Source organism: Brassica rapa, chromosome A09 (genome assembly GCF_000309985.2).
Source record: "Brassica rapa cultivar Chiifu-401-42 chromosome A09, CAAS_Brap_v3.01, whole genome shotgun sequence".
NCBI lineage: Eukaryota > Viridiplantae > Streptophyta > Magnoliopsida > Brassicales > Brassicaceae > Brassica > Brassica rapa.
In genome coordinates, this window is record NC_024803.2 from 7775087 (window position 1) to 7796355 (window position 21269).

At 37.6% G+C, this 21269-nt stretch overlaps 4 protein-coding genes across 6 annotated transcripts; all 4 read left to right on the forward strand.

Annotated features, from left to right (window-relative positions):
- Positions 1-15: 15 nt before the first annotated feature.
- LOC103838271 (serine/threonine-protein kinase BSK7) lies at positions 16-2947 on the forward strand. Its single transcript, XM_009114693.2, has 10 exons — positions 16-324; positions 408-631; positions 716-851; positions 929-1062; positions 1144-1249; positions 1348-1433; positions 1563-1751; positions 1849-2001; positions 2111-2224; positions 2322-2947. The coding sequence occupies exons 1-10, from the start codon at positions 243-245 to the stop codon at positions 2562-2564; spliced, it is 1467 nt and encodes a 488-aa protein (XP_009112941.1). The 5' UTR covers positions 16-242; the 3' UTR covers positions 2565-2947.
- Positions 2948-3448: 501 nt separating this feature from the next.
- On the forward strand, positions 3449-6219 carry LOC103838270. Its single transcript, XM_009114692.3, has 3 exons — positions 3449-3814; positions 3982-5338; positions 5541-6219. The coding sequence occupies exons 2-3, from the start codon at positions 4040-4042 to the stop codon at positions 5823-5825; spliced, it is 1584 nt and encodes a 527-aa protein (XP_009112940.1). The 5' UTR covers positions 3449-3814; positions 3982-4039; the 3' UTR covers positions 5826-6219.
- A 1035-nt stretch (positions 6220-7254) lies between these two features.
- On the forward strand, positions 7255-15409 carry LOC103838269 (nuclear pore complex protein NUP98A). 3 transcript variants are annotated; one of them, XR_004451125.1, is made up of 5 exons: positions 7255-8326; positions 8524-9495; positions 9590-9670; positions 9748-10626; positions 15280-15409. XR_004451125.1 is itself a non-coding variant. In XM_009114689.3 (3 exons), exons 2-3 carry the CDS (start codon positions 13246-13248, stop codon positions 15216-15218), a joined length of 1875 nt encoding a protein of 624 aa, XP_009112937.1. In that variant the 5' UTR covers positions 12623-12932; positions 13225-13245; the 3' UTR covers positions 15219-15409. The 3 variants fall into 3 exon arrangements, 2 of the variants coding, with proteins under 2 accessions (XP_009112937.1, XP_033135336.1); XM_009114689.3 differs by lacking the exons at positions 7255-8326; positions 8524-9495; positions 9590-9670; positions 9748-10626 and adding exons at positions 12623-12932; positions 13225-14191 and having other exon boundaries at positions 14290-15409; XM_033279445.1 differs by lacking the exons at positions 7255-8326; positions 8524-9495; positions 9590-9670; positions 9748-10626 and adding an exon at positions 13207-14191 and having other exon boundaries at positions 14290-15409.
- Positions 15410-18349: 2940 nt separating this feature from the next.
- Positions 18350-20172, forward strand: LOC103838267 (cysteine-rich repeat secretory protein 9-like). The gene is made up of 2 exons (XM_009114687.2): positions 18350-19315; positions 19934-20172. The coding sequence occupies exons 1-2, from the start codon at positions 18409-18411 to the stop codon at positions 19999-20001; spliced, it is 975 nt and encodes a 324-aa protein (XP_009112935.1). The 5' UTR covers positions 18350-18408; the 3' UTR covers positions 20002-20172.
- The last annotated feature ends 1097 nt before the right edge of the window (positions 20173-21269 follow it).

The following is a 21269-nucleotide window of genomic DNA, read 5'->3' on the forward strand; positions in this document are numbered from 1 at the left end:
TCTGCTTTTGTCTTCCCACAAAAAGGATAGAAAGTTTAGGTTCTTGAGCTTTCTCTCTCGAGCTAAACACCCACACGAGCGTCTCTCGATTCCTCATTTCATCCTTTTTCGCATTTATTCTTCTTCTTCTCTGCTTTACTTCAGTTCTCACCGATCTTGACCCTGAACATCACCAATTGGGTTTTGTCTGATCTGTTTTATAAATTCAACGCGGTTTTGTATGGTTTGACTGAAACACTGAAATGGGTTGTGAAATTTCCAAGCTATGTTCATTCTGTTGCCTTTCAGAGCCACCTGAATCCAATCGTGGACTCACAGCCTTAGGTAACACTTTAATAGCTTTGATCTATTTTTCCTCCCTTTTGTTGTTTTGAACTCGTGGATTTGCTTTTTTTTTTTCTTCTCAGGTGGTGATGATAGGATTGGTGAAGGGAACGATCTGCCTCAGTTTCGTGAATTCTCTATCGAGACGCTAAGGAACGCTACATCAGGCTTTGCTACAGAGAATATAGTGTCAGAGCATGGTGAGAAAGCTCCTAATGTTGTCTACAAAGGGAAGCTTGATAACCAAAGACGTATTGCTGTCAAAAGGTTTAACAGGAAAGCCTGGCCTGATTCTCGTCAGTTTCTGGTAACCATCTTAAAGCTCTTACCTTTTTTGCATTTCTTAAAGTTCTTGGCTTATGAATCTCTATGGTTTCTTTATTTTCAATAGGAGGAAGCTAAAGCTGTTGGTCAGTTAAGGAACTATAGGATGGCGAATCTGCTTGGATGTTGCTATGAAGGTGAAGAGAGACTTCTTGTTGCTGAGTTTATGCCTAATGAAACCTTGGCTAAGCATCTTTTCCACTGTAAGAAAGATATAAGCTCCCTTCTTATGTATGGTTACATCAAGCTTGTGTTGTCTCTAACTATTGATATGTTTCAGGGGAGTCACAGCCGATGAAGTGGGCAATGAGACTAAGAGTAGCTTTACATATTGCTCAAGCTTTGGAATATTGTACCGGCAAAGGGCGTTCACTCTACCATGACCTTAATGCTTATAGAGTTCTCTTTGATGATGTAAGTTAAAGGTTTTTTACTTCTGTTCTTGTTGATTTGTGCATGTAAGATTCAGCATATGGGTGTTTTTATTTGTTTTAGGACTCGAATCCAAGGCTTTCTTGCTTTGGTCTGATGAAAAACAGTAGAGATGGTAAGAGTTATAGTACCAACCTTGCTTTCACTCCTCCCGAGTATCTCAGAACAGGTAATACTTGAACACTTGCGTACCAGCTTTCTTTATTTGGACTATGACGAAGTTTTGTTCTTTACATAATAGTTTTTTTCGTATGTTTGTTTCTAAAGGTCGCGTGACACCAGAAAGTGTGATGTACAGTTATGGAACTCTGTTGCTTGATCTTCTTAGTGGAAAACACATTCCTCCAAGCCATGTAAGCCTTATGCTTTAAGATATCAAACCAGTCACTCTCTACCACAATTATTTCTGAATGTCTGTTAGGTCTGTTCAAAGAAGAGTGTATCTTTCTAACTAAAACTTCACTTGTTCTCTGTATTTGTAGGCGCTGGATCTCATACGGGACAGGAACATTCAAATGTTGATCGATTCATGTTTGGAGGGTCAATTTTCAAGTGATGACGGGACTGAACTGGTACGGTTAGCTTCTAGATGCTTGCAGTATGAGCCTCGAGAACGGCCTAACCCTAAATCTCTAGTCACTGCAATGATTCCTCTCCAGAAGGACCTTGAGGTACTTTCCTACAAAGGCTACAACCACTTCTATTTTATCTTTCTCAAGCTCTTGTATCGTCTGGCTGATATGTTTTGTGCATTTAATCATGTAAAAGACTCCTTCACATCAACTGATGGGAATACCAAGCAGTGCCTCAACAACGCCTCTTTCACCACTTGGAGAAGCATGCCTAAGAACTGATCTAACTGCCATACATGAGATTGTTGAAAAACTTGGATATAAAGATGATGAGGGAGCAGCCACAGAGGTTCCTTTCTTAACACTCGTAACTGTCTCATTGCAAGTCCTTGGCAAGACTGTAATCCTTGTTTCTTATTGTAATCTGATTACGTTTTTGTTTTGTGCAAAATGTTCAGCTTTCGTTCCAGATGTGGACCAACCAGATGCAAGACTCGCTGAACTTCAAGAAAAAGGGTGATGTTGCTTTCAGGCACAAAGACTTTGCAAATGCTGCCGAATGCTATTCTCAGGTGAATGTTTTGATGTTGTCAGATAAAAGTTAGTGAGCAAATCATAGGCAATTCTATCACAATTTTTGATGCTAATTTTTTTTTTTGCTTTTGACAGTTTATAGAGGGCGGGACAATGGTTTCACCAACTGTGTATGCAAGGAGAAGTCTGTGTCACCTGATGAATGATATGCCCCAAGAGGCATTGAACGATGCAATGCAAGCCCAAGTGATATCTCCTGCTTGGCATATCGCATCTTATCTTCAAGCTGTAGCTCTCTCAGCTCTAGGACAAGAGAACGAAGCTCACGCTGCTCTTAAAGACGGATCAATGCTCGAAAGCAAAAGAAACGCTCTATGATGATGGTGATAACAAAAACAAAAAAGACGAAACAGCTCATAGGCTTTGCAGAATATGATCAAAACCCACCATCATCCTCATAAGAGTAGATATGAGCCACTACACAGGCTCTCATATCGTGTGCATCCTCATCATTATCATCATTGGTCAGTTTCGTAGTTCCCTTTTTTTTCTTTTTCAAATACTGGACGATGCATTCATTTGGTCTTGTACCGCGAATTGGACTCTTTTTTTGAATCTGTGATGGAGATTTGATTATGGATTGGGAATGGTGTGATTGTGGATTTGCTTTGATGGTTTTTATGATTTGTAATCAATGTTTTGTAATAAATAAATAACTTGTATGTAAACTTTGTATTTTTGACTTTGGATGATCTTTTGAATTTTGCGTATCAGAGCAGAGATGTTCTTGTTTCTGTGCCCCCACAAGCATCAATAGTCACCATAAGAAGCTAAATAGTCTTGTGGAATGCTCTACCACTGAGCTATGGACCCTTGGATGCTTAATTGCCATTCTTTCTCTTAATGACAGATTTAATAATCTCAAGCACCATGTAGAATAGCTGTGTGCAGAGGAATCCATGCTCTTGCTTACCTTGAGAGAGATAAAAGGAAAAATTAAAGCCAAAAGTTCTGTAGCAATGAAAAGTGAAGTCATAGGTGGATTAACTTAAAAACACCTGAGGTGGATTAACTTAGAGGTGTTCTGTAGCTAAAATCTATAAAAACACATCACACAAGTTCTCTTGTTATTTATCTCTAATAGAAAATATTTGAAAGAATGCACAGAAAAGTTGTTTTTTTTTAATTTAATAGAGTTACAGAGGCTCCTCTGCTCAGGATATTGTTTCTCCTTTTGCTTTTAGTTGTGCTACTGATTGCATCTGCTTTTTTGGTACTACTCTTCAAGAACACTACTCTGAAACCATCAATTGGTATTTGATTGTGTCTTTTAGCACACCCTTTCTATGATTGGCTTAGAATGCAAGTGAAACCAAAACTGTCTTTCTTAAATAATTTTTGAGACAGCTTTTGTCCGTTGCTTTCATTACATTCACAACTACTTGATTCCTATGCTACTTGACCCTTTAGATCTTGTAGGAGCGTAGCTGAATCTTGACTTATCTATCAAGATTTGCAATTTTAACTTCTCTCAGTAAAAGGTTCATGAACAGTGATAGTTTCCTCAAGAAGTTGCAGTCAGATTATTCATCCTCATTAGCTCTTCCATCATTTTGAAGGAGTGATTGGTAAGTGATCATTGTCTTGGCCCATTTCATTATATTCGTCTTCTTTATATGTTTGCTGCATTCTTGAATCTCTTCTCTTATGTATCATGATGATCAAAGGCTTCTAGTTTTCGTCATGGAACTGGCATTACAATACTGATTGATGCTTTAAATCAAATTCTCTGCAGAAGTTTTGGCCTTGTCTGATGGTAATAGAGGTTTGTTAGTTCTACCAAAGCAGCAAAGATGGCACAGTGTTCTGAAAACGTTATTCCTACTCTACGTGATTTCTTCAACTCCCAAAAGCCAGGGGAAGAGGATGAGTTTATGTTTCATCAGGTCCTCAACTCCTCTTGCAAGACCATTCCACCGAGACCTACAAAACTTGGAAGCAAGACAAAGGAGAGTCACGGTTTCTTCAATCAGGGAAGAAGCAGAAGAAGAAATATATCAGATGCTGAAAAGTTCTCTGTGGAGCAATATTCTTCTAGTGGTTTCTTTGGGGTACGGTTCAACACAAACGGGAGACAACAACAACAACAGCAACAACGATCAGCTAAGCCTTTAGGGCCAGATAGAAACATGGAACCGAAATTGCAAAAGTCATTCTCTGCTAGGATGCAACTCCCCTTTATGCAATCTTCAAAGCCAAGCAACAACCAGTCTTCTTCTTCAAGCTGGTTTAGCCGTATCAAGAAAATGTCTAATCCATTTTCAAACCGAAACCCACTGATACCAAAGTCAGGCGAAATCAAGGTCAGTGGAGTAGAAACACTCTCAAGAAACAAGTCTTCTTCACCTGTTCATCTACATGCCCATCTCAGTATACAATATGAACTTGGGATGCCTGTTTTCACCTTCTCCCTAGACCACCCGGGTGATGTGTATATGGCCAGGACATGGATGGATGATAATGACGACTCTAGGTTCGTCTATTCGTTTCGCTACATTGGTGGTAGAAGCAGCAGGAACCACAGTGAGCAGAAGTTGAATGTTTCAGGTATAGAATCTTCACTTATAGGACAGATGCAAGTTTCAACTCAAATCTCCTTAGAGGCAGAAGAAGAACCATACGAAGATCCTGTGGAATCAACCGTGTCAGAGTTTGTTCTTTTTGACATTGCACGTGCACGGAGAAGTGGTTCCAAGCATGACAGTGTATCTGATGGCTCAAAGCATATTCAAAGGCAGAACAGTTTCAGCAGAGGATTGACTCGTAGTTTCTCAAAACATTCAGAGAACAGTGCAACATCATCTGATCCTTGGCCGGCCACGGATTTACATCCAGGTCTAGAGGTTGCAGCAATTGTTATTCGAGACTCTTCTTCTAACAGTAAACTCTCTAGACGTGAGATGAAAGTTATAGTTCCAACAGGAAACCACGGTTTGCCTGATGCTGAAAACTCATGTCCTACACCGATACTGCATAGATGGAGATCAGGTGGAGGGTGTGATTGTAGCGGATGGGACATGGGTTGTCACCTTTTTGTCTTAGAAGAACTAGAACTAATCAACAAGCACCACGGTCTGGAACTTTTCATTGAGGTAAGATTTTTTTAAACAAAGTATGATTCAACTTGTCTTTCTTGATCTTGAAATATACAATAACTGATGTTAGATTCGGGTTTTATGATGGACTTCCAACTAAAAATTAATTGGTGATAAGTGAATCGGCCATAACTATTTATATATTATAATGTTTTCTTAAATTCTTGATGTGGAATACTTTATTCCTAATATGTTTCAGGGAGAGAAGGAGATGACAATGGCAATGACAATGGCATTCATCAGAGAAGGTCATTACGAGGTAAACTTCCATGCAAAGCTCTCAGCTTTACAAGCATTCTCTGTATGTGTGGCTGAGCTGCACAGAACTGAAGTATCAAGAGGAGAAAGAAGCAACTCTTTGTCTAGATGCAGTTCGCTTAGAGAGCTTATTGACATGGCAACTCCGGTAAACAGAGATATCAACGAAGAAGTCATTTCGTCTTTCATGCCTAATGTCACTTTCTCTCCAATTTCAAGGGTCTAAAAACATATCAGAACGTAATATCTTCGTCCTCCTTCCTTATGTGCATATATAGCTACACTATACCTATACCTATAATAAAATTATAAAGCCAGAATCTGTGATACAAGTGCAGATGGAATTAGTAAAAGTTTAGAACGTTAGCAGCACAAATGTTTGTACTTATTTTGTCCTCTATGACTCAAAGAAGTCGGTTTGTTTCAAATTTTTATACTCTCACTATCACCCGTTTCATAATATGTATCGCTTTAGAGACTGTTGTTTTTCTATCCTCTATGTAGTCGTTTACCTAAATTTAAACTTAGTCCATGTCAATTCAGCTTATAGAGCAAGGATATTGTTATGCATACTTGCTTTGAAATCAAATCTGTATTAATAAAACATTAGTACTTTTTTATTTGTGCGAAAACTTTTAAATGATTCTTTCTAATTTGAAATAGAGGAATTGTGAATCTCATATCACTCCAGTGTCTTATATAATACTGCTGAATTTTAATTAAACTCAGTCTAGTTTTCTTTATCTTTTTGACATAGTTTTATTAAACTTTAATATTAAAAAGAGTTTCGAAGACACATAACCAATTTTTAATTTACTTATGTAGCAATTATGTGAACTGTGAATTTGATTGAAAAAAACAGCGGTGGACCATGATGTGAAAACATTGTTGACAAACAAAGAGGCAAATTTGAACTATTTTGGTGTATAAAATTCCAATGCAAAAGGTAACCAGAAGCAAACGAATTTTAAAACCAACGTTTTAAGATTTGATTATGCGTGGAGGAAGTTTTAAGCAACAATTATGATTTCCGGCTTCCGGGTACACTTGCACAATTATGATAATTGCACTTGTGCATGGGACCTTTGCAAAAATTAGCACAATCTCGATTGGTAAAAGCCCGTGTATATTACGCGCGAACCAAAATCCAAATTAACCAAATTTGAGACCAGACCATCATAGATATAAATTCGTAACCGAACCAAAACGGAACTAAAACTCGAATAGGTATCCAAAATATAGTTTACTAGGTGTTTTGCCCGTACACGCGGACTTAATCATTTTACAAATATTTATTAGATTAACTTTTTTTTTTAGTTTTTTTATTAATTAAAAAATAACTTATTATTTATGTTTTCAAAAAGTAAATCAAACATCAAATTATATATATATATATATATATATGACGAAACAATTAATTAAATTATATATTGTAAATAATTAAAATATATTATAAAAATTTTAAAAGAAAACAGTCACATATTAGAAATATTGTAAAAAATATCTTTACACAAATTTAGTTGATTAATATTTAATTATGAATTGTTTATATGTTATTATCCTAACTTTTAAAATTGAAAAAAAAATTAAGATAACAACACAATATATAAGAATTATCTTATTTAAAAACATCTAATATTATAAAAAAAATTCGTTTTTAAGTATGTAATTAATTATATATAAAATTCATTAAGGGTTTTAAATTTTATAATTAAAAATATGTTTTAAGATAACAACAAAATATATATGAATTATCTTTTTAAAAATTAATAATAATATTATTAATAGAAATTCGTTTTTGATTATATAGTTAATTAATATATAAATTCATCAAGGGTAATATAGATATTGACCGCTCTAACTTTTAATGTGAGAGCTCTATTGCTAAAATTTACTTCGCAAAATAATAGTATAGATAGATGTACCCACAAATATTAATTATATAATTTATAGATTACCAAATATTTTCAAAAATACTAGTTATAATCTGAACTATCCAAAAAGATTTGAATATTTTTATCTAGAATATTTAAACTATCTGAATAACCCGAAAGAACATAATAATTACCTAAATATGTCTTTTAAATAACCACCATGTGTTCAAAATTAAACAAATACTTGTAAAATTTTGTATAAGGAGAGAGCTGAATTAAAACAATTACATTTTGTATTTGACTAACTAATTGAAATTTGATATTCTATCCAAAATGTATATTGGTAAAGAAAATGTAGCAAAAAAGTATTTGATCCAAAAATCAGTTTCTATATAAGCAATAATATAGACATGTTAATGATAAACAACATAGAAATTTATAAGATTGTCAATAGTCAATACATGAGAAACTTAGATATCATGAGAGTTATTTTAAGAATAGATATATACATGAAATACAAATGCAAACAAGACTTTAAATACACCTTTATTTATTTTGTTTTAGATCCTAAAAAATTAAGTATTCATTAGTATTCAACAAATTTAATTGACAGAGGTTGAGTCTGCAAGGCCCATAAGTAACAAACATATGAAGATACCGAAAAGAAGAGTCCAAATAATTTAAGGTAATCCAAATCAAATACTATCCAGCTTGAAGACAACGCCTGTAAAAAGAAAAAAATCTAAGAGGAAGCGTATAAGCGACGTGAGAAATCAGGAAATCATTACCTACATAAACTGAAACCTAAAGCTTTTATAATTTCAGTTTCTCAAAATCGAAATCGTTTGCTTCAGTAAGTTCTTCTTTCTATCTATTACTTGACGAAGGTTCTTTATGTCTTTTAACACTTTGATTCTGTTAGATGATAATTCTCGCTTCATAATTAGGGTTCTTATTTTTTAAGATCCGTGTTTTGCACGCTTTCGTCGACTATAGATAATCTCTTGACGTTTGAAAATATCCATTAATGTATTTCGTCTTTGTTATCAGTTTGAAGATCAAGAATGAAGATTGGTGTTTCTGAGCCAGAGCGATGCGGTTGCGACACGTGTGTCCAGCATCGCACTTTCATTACTCAAGAAACCGAACCGAGCAAAGTGAATGGCTTATCGGTTCTTGTTAGTTCCGGACTATTTGAAGCTCTTGGTTCCACCTCAGATCAGAGTTCCGGAACAGAGACTCCACCACTCGCTCCTCCTCCTCCTGAACTAGCGCAGTCTGTTGATGATGCTCATGGCGATGCATCCTCGAAATCATCTCCAGTTCAAACCATATTCAGTTTCCCTCCTGTTGTTAGTTCCCAACCAGCGCGAGATCTTGTTCCCACCGGTTCATTGCCAGGTCCTTTTATTGGTTTTCCATCTCCCTTTCCTGCTTCCGGACCATCTATATCCTCCTCGTCAAGCCAAGCTTCTGTCACCAACCTTGTCGGTTCTAGACTATCTAGATGGGAACCACCAGTGCAAGCTCCTCCTTTTAGTTCAACCGCTTCCACTTCCTCAACTTTAGCTTCATTAGTTACTCCCTGGGGATCAGTGCAAGCTCCTGTCCAAGCTAGTGCACCCAACACTGCTTCTGCTTTTCCTCCACCGTTTAGCTACCCTGGTGGTGGTGGTGGTTTAGCCAGACCTGGTCTCTCTCAAATCGTTTCTTCACCGTTTGGACCAACACATAACTTTGGAGTTTGCGCTTCAAGGACTACCCCAAAAGATCCATTCCCAGGATTTAGTGTTGATTACTTGCCCAGAGGTCCCTTTGGACCAAACCCACAAACTACTACACTACTGTCTGATGGTGGAACTGAACAAGGTAGTAAGTATCCTCGTTATGCACCTACACCAGATTTTGACTCTTCTGGAGGTCCAGCCAAGCTGGTGATGTCCATATCTGCTTCCAACTCACATGGACATAAAAGTCATGAAGAGTTGAGGTGGGAAGATTACAAAAACGGAGACAAAAAAGGTTACTCTCACTAACTCAAATCTTTATATACATAATTTGATTATAGCTTTTTCTGTTTTGGATCTCTCTGTAATTGACTAATCTCATGTTGCAGGTGCGGTTGGGTCGTTTCCTCCTCATGCTCACAAACCTCGTAAAGAATCGAGGTGGGAAGATTACAGAAATGGAGACAAAGGTAACTCTCTACTCAAATGTTTAATAGCATATTTTCTGTTTTAGATCTCTCTCTAATTGACTACTCTCATGTTGCAGGTGGGTTTGATCATTCACCGTCGCTATTTGCTCTTCCAAGCATACCTCATCGACGTCCTCAGATGAGAACTATTGTTCAACCGCACGGAGACATGAGTAGTTTTCCTTTTGGCTACAACACCCCTACTGCTTTCCAGAGCCCACATGAACTCGTTGGTGTTTCTTCCCCAGCATCTGGATGCACAGCGTGTGGAGCCACGAGTAGCTCCTCTCCTTTTAGTCACTTGGGCTTTAATGTTGCTACAAATCCTCCATCAGCCGCGACATCTCTTCCCGGGTTGTTCTTTTCCACCTATGGTTCTTTTCCTTTGCTGTTTGCAACACCAAATCTTTCAGCTTATGGTACAACAGCAACTCCACCAGTCCCAGCCTATGCTATTATGTTTGGAGCACCAAATTTTACTTCTCAAGGTACAACAGCAACTCCATCAGTTCAAGCCTATCCTACCATGTTTGGAACACCAAATCTTGCTGCTCAAGGTACAACAGCAGCTCAGCCTTATCCTACTATGTTTGGAACACCAAGTCTTGCTGCTCAAGGTACGACAGCAGCTCAGTCTTATCTTACTATGTTTGGAACACCAAGTCTTGCTGCTCAAGCTACTACAACAACTCCAGCAGCTCAGCCCTATCCTACGATGTTTGGAACACCAAGTCTTGCTGCTCAAGGTACAACAACAACTCCAGCAGTTCAGCCCTATCCTATTATTATGTTTGGAACACCGAATCTTGGAGCTCAAGGTATAACTCCAGCAGCTCAAGCCTGTCCCGTTCATGGTTTGACTCTTCTCCCATTCGGCGCCATGAGTCTGCAGTAATCGCTCATCGCTCTGCATCGAAGTTGTGTCTTTTATCTTTTAGTTCTTAGGTCTTTGTTTTGCTTAAGAGTCACAAATCAAGTGTCGTCCAACTTTATGATTTTTTTTTTCCAATTAAAGATTCAGCTAATCATGGATGTAAACAAGTCTCTTAAAAACATCATTATTTTGAGTTTATCAATAAAAGCTCCTTTTCCTTCTAACTGCAATTTTTCTTTCTCCTCTGTTTTAATAAAACAAAAAAGAACAAAATGGCAAGAATCATATTCTTTGTTATCTCTCACTAAGCCATGCCTCAACATGAACACATGTTGCAATGCATACTGAGAAACTTAACAAAAACAAACTGCAAAACTCTATTCTCTGATCTATCCCAACCGCTGCACAATCTTTCTTAGTCCCGGTTCAGTCAGTCCATGAGATGTTATGTAAATGAGACATCAACACCATATCTTGTTCGAACAATCGAGATTGCTACAAACAATGGTTTTAACGAAGGATTTTTTTTTCATGAAGTTGAACAAAAAAAAAGTATAATGAAATCCGAGAAAATAATTATCCATGAACCTATTTTCTTGTCAACGCAAGCTACTGTCCAAGAAAGTGCAGTAACACTTCCACATATCCTTTAGCTTCGGTGGTTGTATATGAACAAGGTAGTATATGTCCTCGTTATGCAGCTACACTGGAGAGGACGTAACACATATATCTGCTTCCAACTCTCATGGACATAAAAGTTAAGGAGCGTTTGAAGTAGGAAGATTACATAAAAAGGAAACAAAGATAGTTGACTAACTAAAGATTCAACACTTAAAAGAAGAAAAAACTCTTTTCCTTCTACCACATGTTCTCTTATCTCCTCTGTTTTGTTAAACAACAAAGAACACACAAAAATGTGGCATGAATCATTTGTACACTCTTCATTCCTAATCCTCTGTATTTTTTTGTTTTTCAGACACCCAAGTTACAAATGCTTACTTTATATGCTGAATCTCCCTCTCTCTTTAGTGCCAAAATGTTGAAATGTAAGTTTTCGGTGATTTGTTAAAAGAGTTATCTAAAAAGGGAAAGCTTGGGCTATGATCAACTATGGAAAATAGATGTTTTATTGATGAAAATATAGAGAGTAAACGATGACTACAAAGGGTATATGAAGACAAGAGAGTGAATGTATTGAGACTATAGTTTAGTTATGGAGAAAATCAGATCCCCTATTCTTGACTTGTCCTCTTTCTTTTATAGGTCTTTGGTGGCGTATATGAGGCTTGGTCGAAACGTGCCTTTGGTGATGACACCTTTGGTACACATACTACACTCGGATCATTAGAAGACCATAGGTTGCTTAGAATTAGGAATCGGTCGAGTGTTATTGTTCTTTTGTGTTTAACAATGTTAAATTAGGAGTCTAAAAGATGTCCGAGCAGTGGGATGAAGTCACTTTCACTATGGTCGAAAATACAATAGTGTGCATTAGGTAGCACTGGATCCACTTAGTGATCCAGAGTGATACTAAACTACATTATTGTATATATGGTATAATTTCTGGTGTGGTGAGGTTAAATGCTTTGTACCAAATGTATTAATGAAACAAAGATTAAAATTGAGCACAAAAAAAAACAAGAGGTAAGGAGAAGAAATGGTAAATGTGAAGGAGCGTTTTGGCGGGAAAATACATTTTTCCGGTTTTGGCGGGAAAATTCAGTTTTCCGGTTTTGGCGGGAAAATGCGTTTTTCCGGTTTTGGCGGAAAGATACGTTTTTTCTGGTTTTGGCGGGAAAATACATTTTTTCGGTTTTGGCGGGAAAATAATGTTTTACCTTGATGTACAAAGATTAAGAAAGTTACACAGTTTTCAATAATTAAGAAAATAATTTTGAAAATATAATTTAAAAATCGTTTAACCAATTATAAAAATGACTGCAAAACTAATTGGTTACACAGTTTTCAATAAAGTTAAAAATAATATAAAATAGTAAAATATTATCTATTTTAAAACAACGAATATCTTATTAAACAACATTTCATTATTATTCAGTACTGGATGGAGGTTCAGCCCGTAAGGCCCATAATTAACAAACACACAAAGGCCCAAGTCCACTAGACACTTAATTTAGCTATTATTTCAAATAAATTAAAAAAGAAAGATTATAAGAAACGTCCGGCGTGAAATCAACGCCTGAAAGAAAGAACGAAAAAAAAAAAAAAAAGTTAAGAAAGCGTACAAGCGACGTGGGGAAATCACGAAATCATCACCTATATAAACTGAAAGCAGAGAGAGAGATCCCTCTTCATCTCATCCCTTTACAGAGTCTCTCTACAAACCCTAAAGCTTGATTTCAGTTTCTCAGAATCCGAATCGTTACCAAAGTAAGTGCCCCTTTATCTATCCATCTCTTAATTTGATTTCTTTTCCGCCAAAAAGTTTTGATTTTGTGAATACTGATGGATTTTTATTCGTAATTAAAGTTCTGATCTTTGATTTGGGTTTAGGTTAGATGATGATTTTTTTTTTTCGTAATTAGGGTTTCTGAGTTTTTCTTTATTCGATCTGTGTTGCCTCTGTTGCAAGTAATTAGGGTTCTGAGTTTTTTTTTTGTATAAGACTGTTTCTGATCTGTTGATTGGTTTTAATATAATTTTCGTCTTTGTTGGTTATCAGTTTGAAGATCGAGAAGCAAGAATGAGGATTGATGTCTCTGAGCCAGTGCTATGCGGTTGCGACACGTGTGTCCAGCATCGGACTTTATGCATGTCCAATACTCAAGAAACCGAACCGAGCAATGTGATTGTCTCATCCGTTACTCCAGTTCCTGTTAGTTCCGGACCAGTGCAAGCTCTTGGTTCCACGTCAGACCAAAGTTCCGAAACAGAGACTCCACTCGCTCCTCCTCCTGTCACCACACCGGTTAATCCTGAACCAGCGCAGTGTGATGACTCTACCATCTCCAAGTCCCCACCTGCTGTTACACCGGTTAGTTCCGAACCAGCACAAGCTTCCGGTTCAACGCAAGGCACTGCTTTTGGTTTTGGTGCATTTGCTACTCACAGATCATCTTTATTCGGTGCATCTTCCACCTCCGCTGTTAACGGTTCTTCACCATTCAGTTTCGCACCTCCTGTTACATCGGTTAGTTCGGCACCAGTGCAAGCTCTAGGCACAACCACTACATCCACCACTGCTCCATCCTCAACTTCATCTCCTCCAGTTCACAGTTCTTCTTCACCAACCACATTCCAGTTTGCTCCTGCTTTTACATCAGTTGCTCCTTCCGGACCATCTACATTAGGGCCAATGCAAGCTCCTACTTTTGCCAGACCTGATGTTGGTGTCTCTCCACCAAAAAATCCATTCGGAAGCTATTTGCATCCAGCGTTTGGTGGTAGACATCCCTCTAACCTTTTTGGACCAAACCCACAAACTACTATACCAGTGTCTGGTCGTAGTCCATCTTGGACTGGTGTAGAAACTGAACAAGGTAGTAGGTATCCTCGTTATGCACCTACACCAGATTTTGACTCTTCTGGAGGTCCAGCCAAGCTGGTGATGTCCATATCTGCTTCCAACTCACATGGACATAAAAGTCATGAAGAACTGAGGTGGGAAGATTACAAAAAGGGAGACAAAGGTAACTCACTAACTAACTCGCTACTCAAATCTTTAATGCATAGTGTATAGCATTTTCTGTTTTAGATGTTTCTCTAATTGACTACTCTCATGTTCCAGGTGGGTTTGGCTGGTTTCCTGCTGCTCATACATCTCCCTTTTCCTCACCAACGGTATCACCGTCGTTATTTGCTTCTCCAAGCATACCTCATCGTCGTCCTCAGATGAGAACTGTTGTTCAACCGCACGGAGACATGACTTGTTTTCCTTTTGGCTACACCTTCCCCACTTCTGTTCAGAGACCCCATGAACCCGCTGCTGTTTCTTCCCCAGCATTTGGATGCACAGCGTGTGGAGCCACGAGTAGCTCCTCTCCTTCTGGTCACGTGGGCTTGAACGGTACCTCCACAAATCCTCCATCAGCTGCAGCATCTCTTCCCGGGTTGTTCTATTCTACCTATGGTTCTTGTCCTTTGCTGTTTGGCACACCAAATATTGCAGCTTATGGTGCAACAACTGCTCCAACGGTCCAAGCCTATGCTGTGATATTTGGTACAAAATTTACTCCTCAAGGTGCAACAGCAACTCCAGCAGTTCAGCTCTATCCTATGATGTTTGGAACACCAAATCTAGCTGCTCAAGGTACAGCAACAACTCCAGCAGTTCAAGCCTATCCTATGATGTTTGGGACACACAATCTTGCTGCTCAAGGTATTACAACAACTCCAGCAGCTCAGCCCTATCCGATGATGTTTGGAACACAAAATCTAGCTGCTCAAGGTTCAGCAACAGCTCCAGCAGTTCAGCATCCTACGATGTTTGGAACACCAAATCTGGGAGCTCAAGGTACAACAGCAACTCCAGCAGTTCAGCCCTATCCTACGATGTTTGGTGTTACTCAAGCTACAACAACTCCAGCAGCTCAGCCTTCTTATCCTATGATGTTTGGGACACCAAATCTTGGAGCTCAAGGTATAACTCCAGCAGCTCAAGCCTATCCTCCCGTTCATGGTTTAAGTGTTCCATTCGCGGCCATGAGTCTGCAGTAATTACTCCTCGCTCTGCATCAAAGTTGTGTCTTTTATCTTGTGCTAGTTCTTAAGGTCTTTGTTTTTCCTTAAAGAGTCATAAACCAAGTCTCGTCCCAACTTTATGATTTTCAGCTAATCATGGATGTAAACAAGTCTCGTCAAACATCAAGTATTTTGAGTTTGTCAATAAAAAGCTCTTTTTCCTTCTACTGTAATTTTTTCCTTCTCCTGCCTGTGTTTTAGTAAACAACAAAGAACTTCGACATCGTTATGTCCTCGTTATGCAGCTAGCTACACTTGAGGGACGTGACACATACATCTCCGACTCTCATGTACATTAAAAGTTATGAAGAGTTTGAAGTAGGAAGATTTTTTTTGAAGTAGGAAGATTACATAAAGGGAAACAAGGGTAGCTAACTAACTAAAGATGCAACAACTTTTTTTTTTTTTTTTTTTTTTTTTTTTTTGAAACACATTCATTGCATTTAAAAAGTTAGCCAAAGTTTGTTGTGGCCATTAATACAAGTTCAGAAGACAGCTTCTTCTTTGCCAATTCATCTGCTTCCCTATTAAACTCACGCGAGATCCAAGCAAAAGAGATGAAATCAAAAGAAAAACTAACAGACTTGATATCCTCCACAATGCCGTAGAGTTCCGAGAAAGATTGATCCGAGGTCAAAGCCTTGATAAGTTGAGCACAGTCAGATTCACAGCGGAGCCTTGGGAGTCCAAGATCTCGACATTTTAAAACTGCTTCTCTTAACGCCATACCTTCCGCAACCAGCGGAGATCCAACGAACCTAGCTGGCTCAGAGAAAACAGAGGCTCTGTTTTGCGACTTAATGATCCACCCGAGGCCTGCAACTTTCTTAGCTTCGTTCCAAGCTGCGTCCGACCTCACAACCACACAGTCTTCCGGAAGAGATGCTCGTACTGGAGGGTGCTTCTGCTTCGTCAGGGTTTGAGCTTGACTTTGGTTCCATTCTCTAGCAGCCGCTGAAGCCAGCGTGATTACTTCCGTGGCATTGAACCCTTTATCATTAAACACTAGGCTATTCCTTGCCTTCCAGAGCTGCCATAAGATCCATGGAGCTAGAGATCCTGTTGCGATACCCGTCGGCGGGAGCGCCTGACGAGTCAACATGCAAATCCATTCGCTCCTTAACTCTGCGGTTCCAGCAAATTCAATACTTGGCCAAACCGGTACCAACGCCCAGACACGTTTGGCAAAAGAACAATGCAAGAACAGATGGTCAATCGTCTCAGGTAATCCACATAGTTTACACTTCCCATCTACCTTAATCTGTCGCGCTCTTAGTTGCTCGCCAACCGGCAAGGCTCTGTGAAACAGTTTCCAAATGAAGAGTTTGATTTTTGGGGCAGTGTGAAGGTTCCAGACACTCTTTCTCCAGTTGAAATCCAGGATTTCTTGCGGGATGAGAGTGATATCAGTGTGCTTTGGGATTGTAGCAGCGTATCCAGTTTTGGTGGTGTATTCTCCAGACTCAGAGAGAAGCCACATAAGCTTGTCCGGAGCACCCATCAGACTTGGTTTCAACATTCTAATCTTATGTTCCTCAAAAGGGAGCACTTGTTGTATCAGGTCCAGGTTCCATTCCCTTTTCTCCGGTAAGAACAAGTCTGCAACTGAGAGATTGACAAGAGCTTCAGGGGCAGGGCCCATAGGTCTCTCTTGTGCTGTGAGACTAAGCCATGGAGACTCCCATACATTTAAGCATTCTCCATTTCCCACAGCCCAACCGGAGTTTTCAACTATTAAGTCGCGGCCTACCATAATGCCTCTCCAGCCGTGAGAGCATGCGCTGCTTACCGGACAGGTAAGGAAATCACCCGAGGGGCAATATTTTCCAAGTAAAGTTCTCCCAAGCAGGTTCGTCGGGTTACGAATCAGTCTCCAGCTGAGTTTCGTTAGGAACGCATCATTGATGCTTTGAATATCACGAAAGTCTAGCCCTCCTTGATCTTTCGGGAGGATCATCTTTGACCATGCTATCCATGCCATCTTGTTGGTGCCATCGATGTTGTCCCACCAGAATCTGGTCAAGGCTGCTTGAATTCTCATGCACAGCGAGACCGGGAGCTGAAAGCACGTCATTGCAAATGACGGGATTGGAGTGAGTACACTTTTAAGCATCGTCATCTTACCAGCTGTAGATAGGAATCTATTGGACCATCCTGCTGCCTTTTGTTGGATTCTGTCAATAATAGATGAGAACAGATCGCGTTTTTTCCTTCCAAAGAGCTCAGGTAGGCCGAGGTACTTGCCAGTGCCGCCTTCCTTCTGAATCGAGAGGGTCTCTTTGACCGTGGCACGCAGCGTCAAAGGGGTCAGGTGCGAAAAAGTAACTGCAGACTTCTCGGTATTTATTGATTGACCAGATGCTTCTTCGTATAATTTAAGGACTCTCACGAGTGCTTCGCTGCTTTCCTTGTTTGCTCTTACAAAGAACATTGTATCATCGGCAAAGAGGAGGTGGTTTAGTCGAGGACTCCCTCGAGCTATACTAATTCCTTTTAGGGAACCCTCCGCTTGTGCCTTGTTACATAGACCCGAAAGATGCAACAACTTAAAACCTCTTTTTCCTTCTACCATAGATTCTATTTATCTCCTCTGTTTTTAAACAACAAAGAACACACACACAAAAAATGTGGGATCAATCATTACTACAGTCTCCATTCCTAACCCTCTGTTTTTGGTTTTCAGACACCCAAGTTAACAAATGCGTTGACATAATGATTTTTTGTTCTTCATCTGATGATTTCATACTTTACTTGTTCTCTCTCTGGATTGTTACAACATTATCATTTTGATATTATTTTGAATGAATAGAAAAACCAATGGTGGGAAGTTTACAATAATTATTTAGATAATAGTTTTTTTTCTCTGAATTCGTATAAGATCAGTAAACAAATGCTTGTCTTCTAAATCGCAGGACTAAGTCTCTGTTCTACTACATTTGACTAACTAAACAAATGTGTCAACTTGATGGTTTTGAATTGGTGAAGATATCCACCAATCATTGATAGAAACAATAATATTTCATGCACATTCTTCCTCTGAATAATTAGTACACCATCTTTATTTAGTAATTATTTTGAATAAATTCAACAAGCAAAAACTCTTCTTTCTACTATAAAGTCTGTCTATCATCTCTGTTTAGAACACACACACACACACACAAATAAAATGGCAAGAATCATAATTACACTCTCAACTCCTCTGATTTTCTTCTTCATCCTCTCTCTGATCTCTCACCAAACCGTGTCACAACCCGAACACATGGTTACTTTCTGCAACCCTTCCGACAACTTCACACAAACCAGTTCATACCAAGCAAACCGAGACCTTTTACTCTCCTCTCTCCGCGACAGTTCATCCCTCGGAACCTATTCTAACGCCACAGTCGGTCGCAGTCCCAACAAAGTCCATGGCATGTTCCTCTGTAGAGGAGACACCACCGCAGCGTCTTGCTCAGACTGCGTCCAAACCGCTACAGTCGAGATCGCTACAAACTGTAGTCTTAACAAAGCAGCGGTCATATACTACGAAGAGTGCATGGTTCGGTACGCTAATGTTTCCTTCTTCTCTGTTCTTGAGGTCAGACCAAGCATCGTTCTTTACTCTCTTCGCTCCGCTCCAAACTCGGATACGTTCAATGAAACACTAGCTGATAAATTCAACCAACTGATTCTCAACGTATCTTCGTCATCTTTGGTTCCTTATTTCGTGGAAGATCAAGAACGTGTGACGCAAGCAGAGGGCTCTTATGAGTTTGAGTCATTGGTTCAGTGTAGCCCTGGTCTTGATCGGTTTAACTGTACCGTTTGTCTCAGATTTGCGCTCTTAAGAGTTTCAACTTGCTGCGGTTCGCCAAGCTCGGCTCTGATCTTTACTCCTAAATGTCTTTTGAGGTATCAAACCTCTGCTTTGTCATCACCGCCACCGTTGTCTCCATCGCCTCCGCCTCCTCCACCGTCACCGGCTCTATTTTCCCCGCCTCCTACTTTATCACAACCGCCACCACCGCCGCTGGTTTTCACGCGGCCACAGGACGTTCCAAGTCTTAGCGGGTCGTTTTCTAACGTTATTAAAGGTGATTATCCTATTTTTTATAGGGCAATTGTCAATAATAGCACCTTTTGAAGTTTATGTCTCAAAAATAGCACTAGAAGTAGAAAGTCACAAAAATAACATTCATTAAAGGGTAAAATATCTCTAATATCCTTGGTTTAAAATTAAATAAACAAACAAAAATAAATAAAAATAAATAAAATAAAAATTAAAAAAATGAAAAAAAGATTTTTTTTTATAGTTTCAGATTATATGTTTTCAGATTCAAAATTTTTACAATTTTTTTTTTTCGAAATTATTTTTTTTTTATTTTTTTTTTCAAATTTTCTTTTTATAATTTAAAAATACTTTTTAAAACTGTTTTTAAAATTTTTATTTTTTATTTTAATATTTTTTTTTATAAAATTTTAAACTCTAATTCCAAAACCCCACCCCTTAACTCTAAACCCTAAGGTTTGGATTAATTAACCCAAGGGGTATAAGTGTATATTTACCTCTTTAATAAAACCTATTTTTGTGACTTTGAACCTTGAGTGCTACTTTGTGAACATAAACTTGGTTTGGTGCTATCCTAGTCTTTTTCTCTTTTTTTATATGATGTTTATGATATTTTTTTTAATTTTTTTTTTTTTTGTGACAGGAAACAAAATATTTGGGAGAATTGTTATTACGATGGCAGCTTTGGTGTTTGCGCTTGTCAATTTGTGAACACATTTGATGATTTTGGATTGAAATAATTTGTATTTGCTTTTATATTTGTCATGTGTTGTTGTGCTCTTAAGATCCAAAGAAAAGAAAACCATGTTTCTTTTTTGATTTTGAATCATTTTGATGTTTGTGTGTATTGATCAATAAAGGAAGAAGAAGTTGAGGTTGATACGTTTCAAATCCTTACTAATAAAAGGGACCTTTTGAGGCTCCATAGAGCGTCCACATCAGCAAAAATCCTCTTCTCCCGAAAGATGACACGTGGCATAAAATATAGTTTTACATTTTAATATTACTAATTTTCGAAAATTGTAAATAATATGTAAACATACAGCATAAAAAAAATGGAAAAACTACATTAAACATATGTAAGACTACCATTTTTCACTAAAAAAAAGACATCTTATCTCCATAATGTAACATTACTATTTTGTAAAAACAACATTATATATAATTTTGAAAATAATAAATAATATGTAAACATACAATATAAAAAATGAAAATATTGCATTAAACATATGTAAGATACGACTTATCTCCATAATATAACATTACCGTTTCATAAAAAAAAAACATTATATATAATTTGGAAAATAATAAATATATGTAAACATACAACATAAAAATCCTTACTAATAAAAGGGACCTTTTGAGGCTCCATAGAGCGTCCACATCAGCAAAAAAAACTTCTCCCGAAAGATGACACGTGGCATAAAATATAGTTTTACATTTTAATATTACTAATTTTCGAAAATTATAAATAATATGTAAACATACAGCATAAAAAAATGGAAAAACTACATTAAACATATGTAAGACTACCATTTTTCACTAAAAAAAGACATCTTATCTCCATAATGTAACATTACTATTTTGTAAAAACAACATTATATATAATTTTGAAAATAATAAATAATATGTAAACATACAATATAAAAAATGAAAATATTACATTAAACATATGTAAGATACGACTTATCTCCATAATATAACATTACCGTTTCATAAAAAAAAAAACATTATATATAATTTGGAAAATAATAAATATATGTAAACATACAACATAAAAAATGGAAATACTACATTAAACATATGTACGATTACCATTTTACATTTTTATTTTAAATAAATAATATGTAAACTTTCAACATAAAAAATAGAAAAACTACATTAAACATATGTAAGACTACCATTTTTCACTAAAAAAAAGACATCTTATCTCCATAATGTAACATTACTATTTTGTAAAAAAAACATTATATATAATT

What these genes read in the sequence shown, in the direction of transcription:
- LOC103838271 (XM_009114693.2), top strand. Translation starts at nt 243, where the DNA reads ATGGGTTGTGAAATTTCCAAGCTATGTTCATTCTGTTGCCTTTCAGAG. An exon ending in ATGAGGGAGCAGCCACAGAG is followed by an intron (nt 2,002 to 2,110) that starts GTTCCTTTCTTA and finishes CAAAATGTTCAG; the next exon opens with CTTTCGTTCCAGATGTGGAC. An exon ending in CTGCCGAATGCTATTCTCAG is followed by an intron (nt 2,225 to 2,321) that starts GTGAATGTTTTG and finishes TGCTTTTGACAG; the next exon opens with TTTATAGAGGGCGGGACAAT.
- LOC103838270 (XM_009114692.3), top strand. Translation starts at nt 4,040, where the DNA reads ATGGCACAGTGTTCTGAAAACGTTATTCCTACTCTACGTGATTTCTTC. An exon ending in GTCTGGAACTTTTCATTGAG is followed by an intron (nt 5,339 to 5,540) that starts GTAAGATTTTTT and finishes AATATGTTTCAG; the next exon opens with GGAGAGAAGGAGATGACAAT.
- LOC103838269 (XM_009114689.3), top strand. Translation starts at nt 13,246, where the DNA reads ATGAGGATTGATGTCTCTGAGCCAGTGCTATGCGGTTGCGACACGTGT. An exon ending in TTACAAAAAGGGAGACAAAG is followed by an intron (nt 14,192 to 14,289) that starts GTAACTCACTAA and finishes CTCATGTTCCAG; the next exon opens with GTGGGTTTGGCTGGTTTCCT.
- LOC103838267 (XM_009114687.2), top strand. Translation starts at nt 18,409, where the DNA reads ATGGCAAGAATCATAATTACACTCTCAACTCCTCTGATTTTCTTCTTC. An exon ending in GTTTTCTAACGTTATTAAAG is followed by an intron (nt 19,316 to 19,933) that starts GTGATTATCCTA and finishes TTTTTGTGACAG; the next exon opens with GAAACAAAATATTTGGGAGA.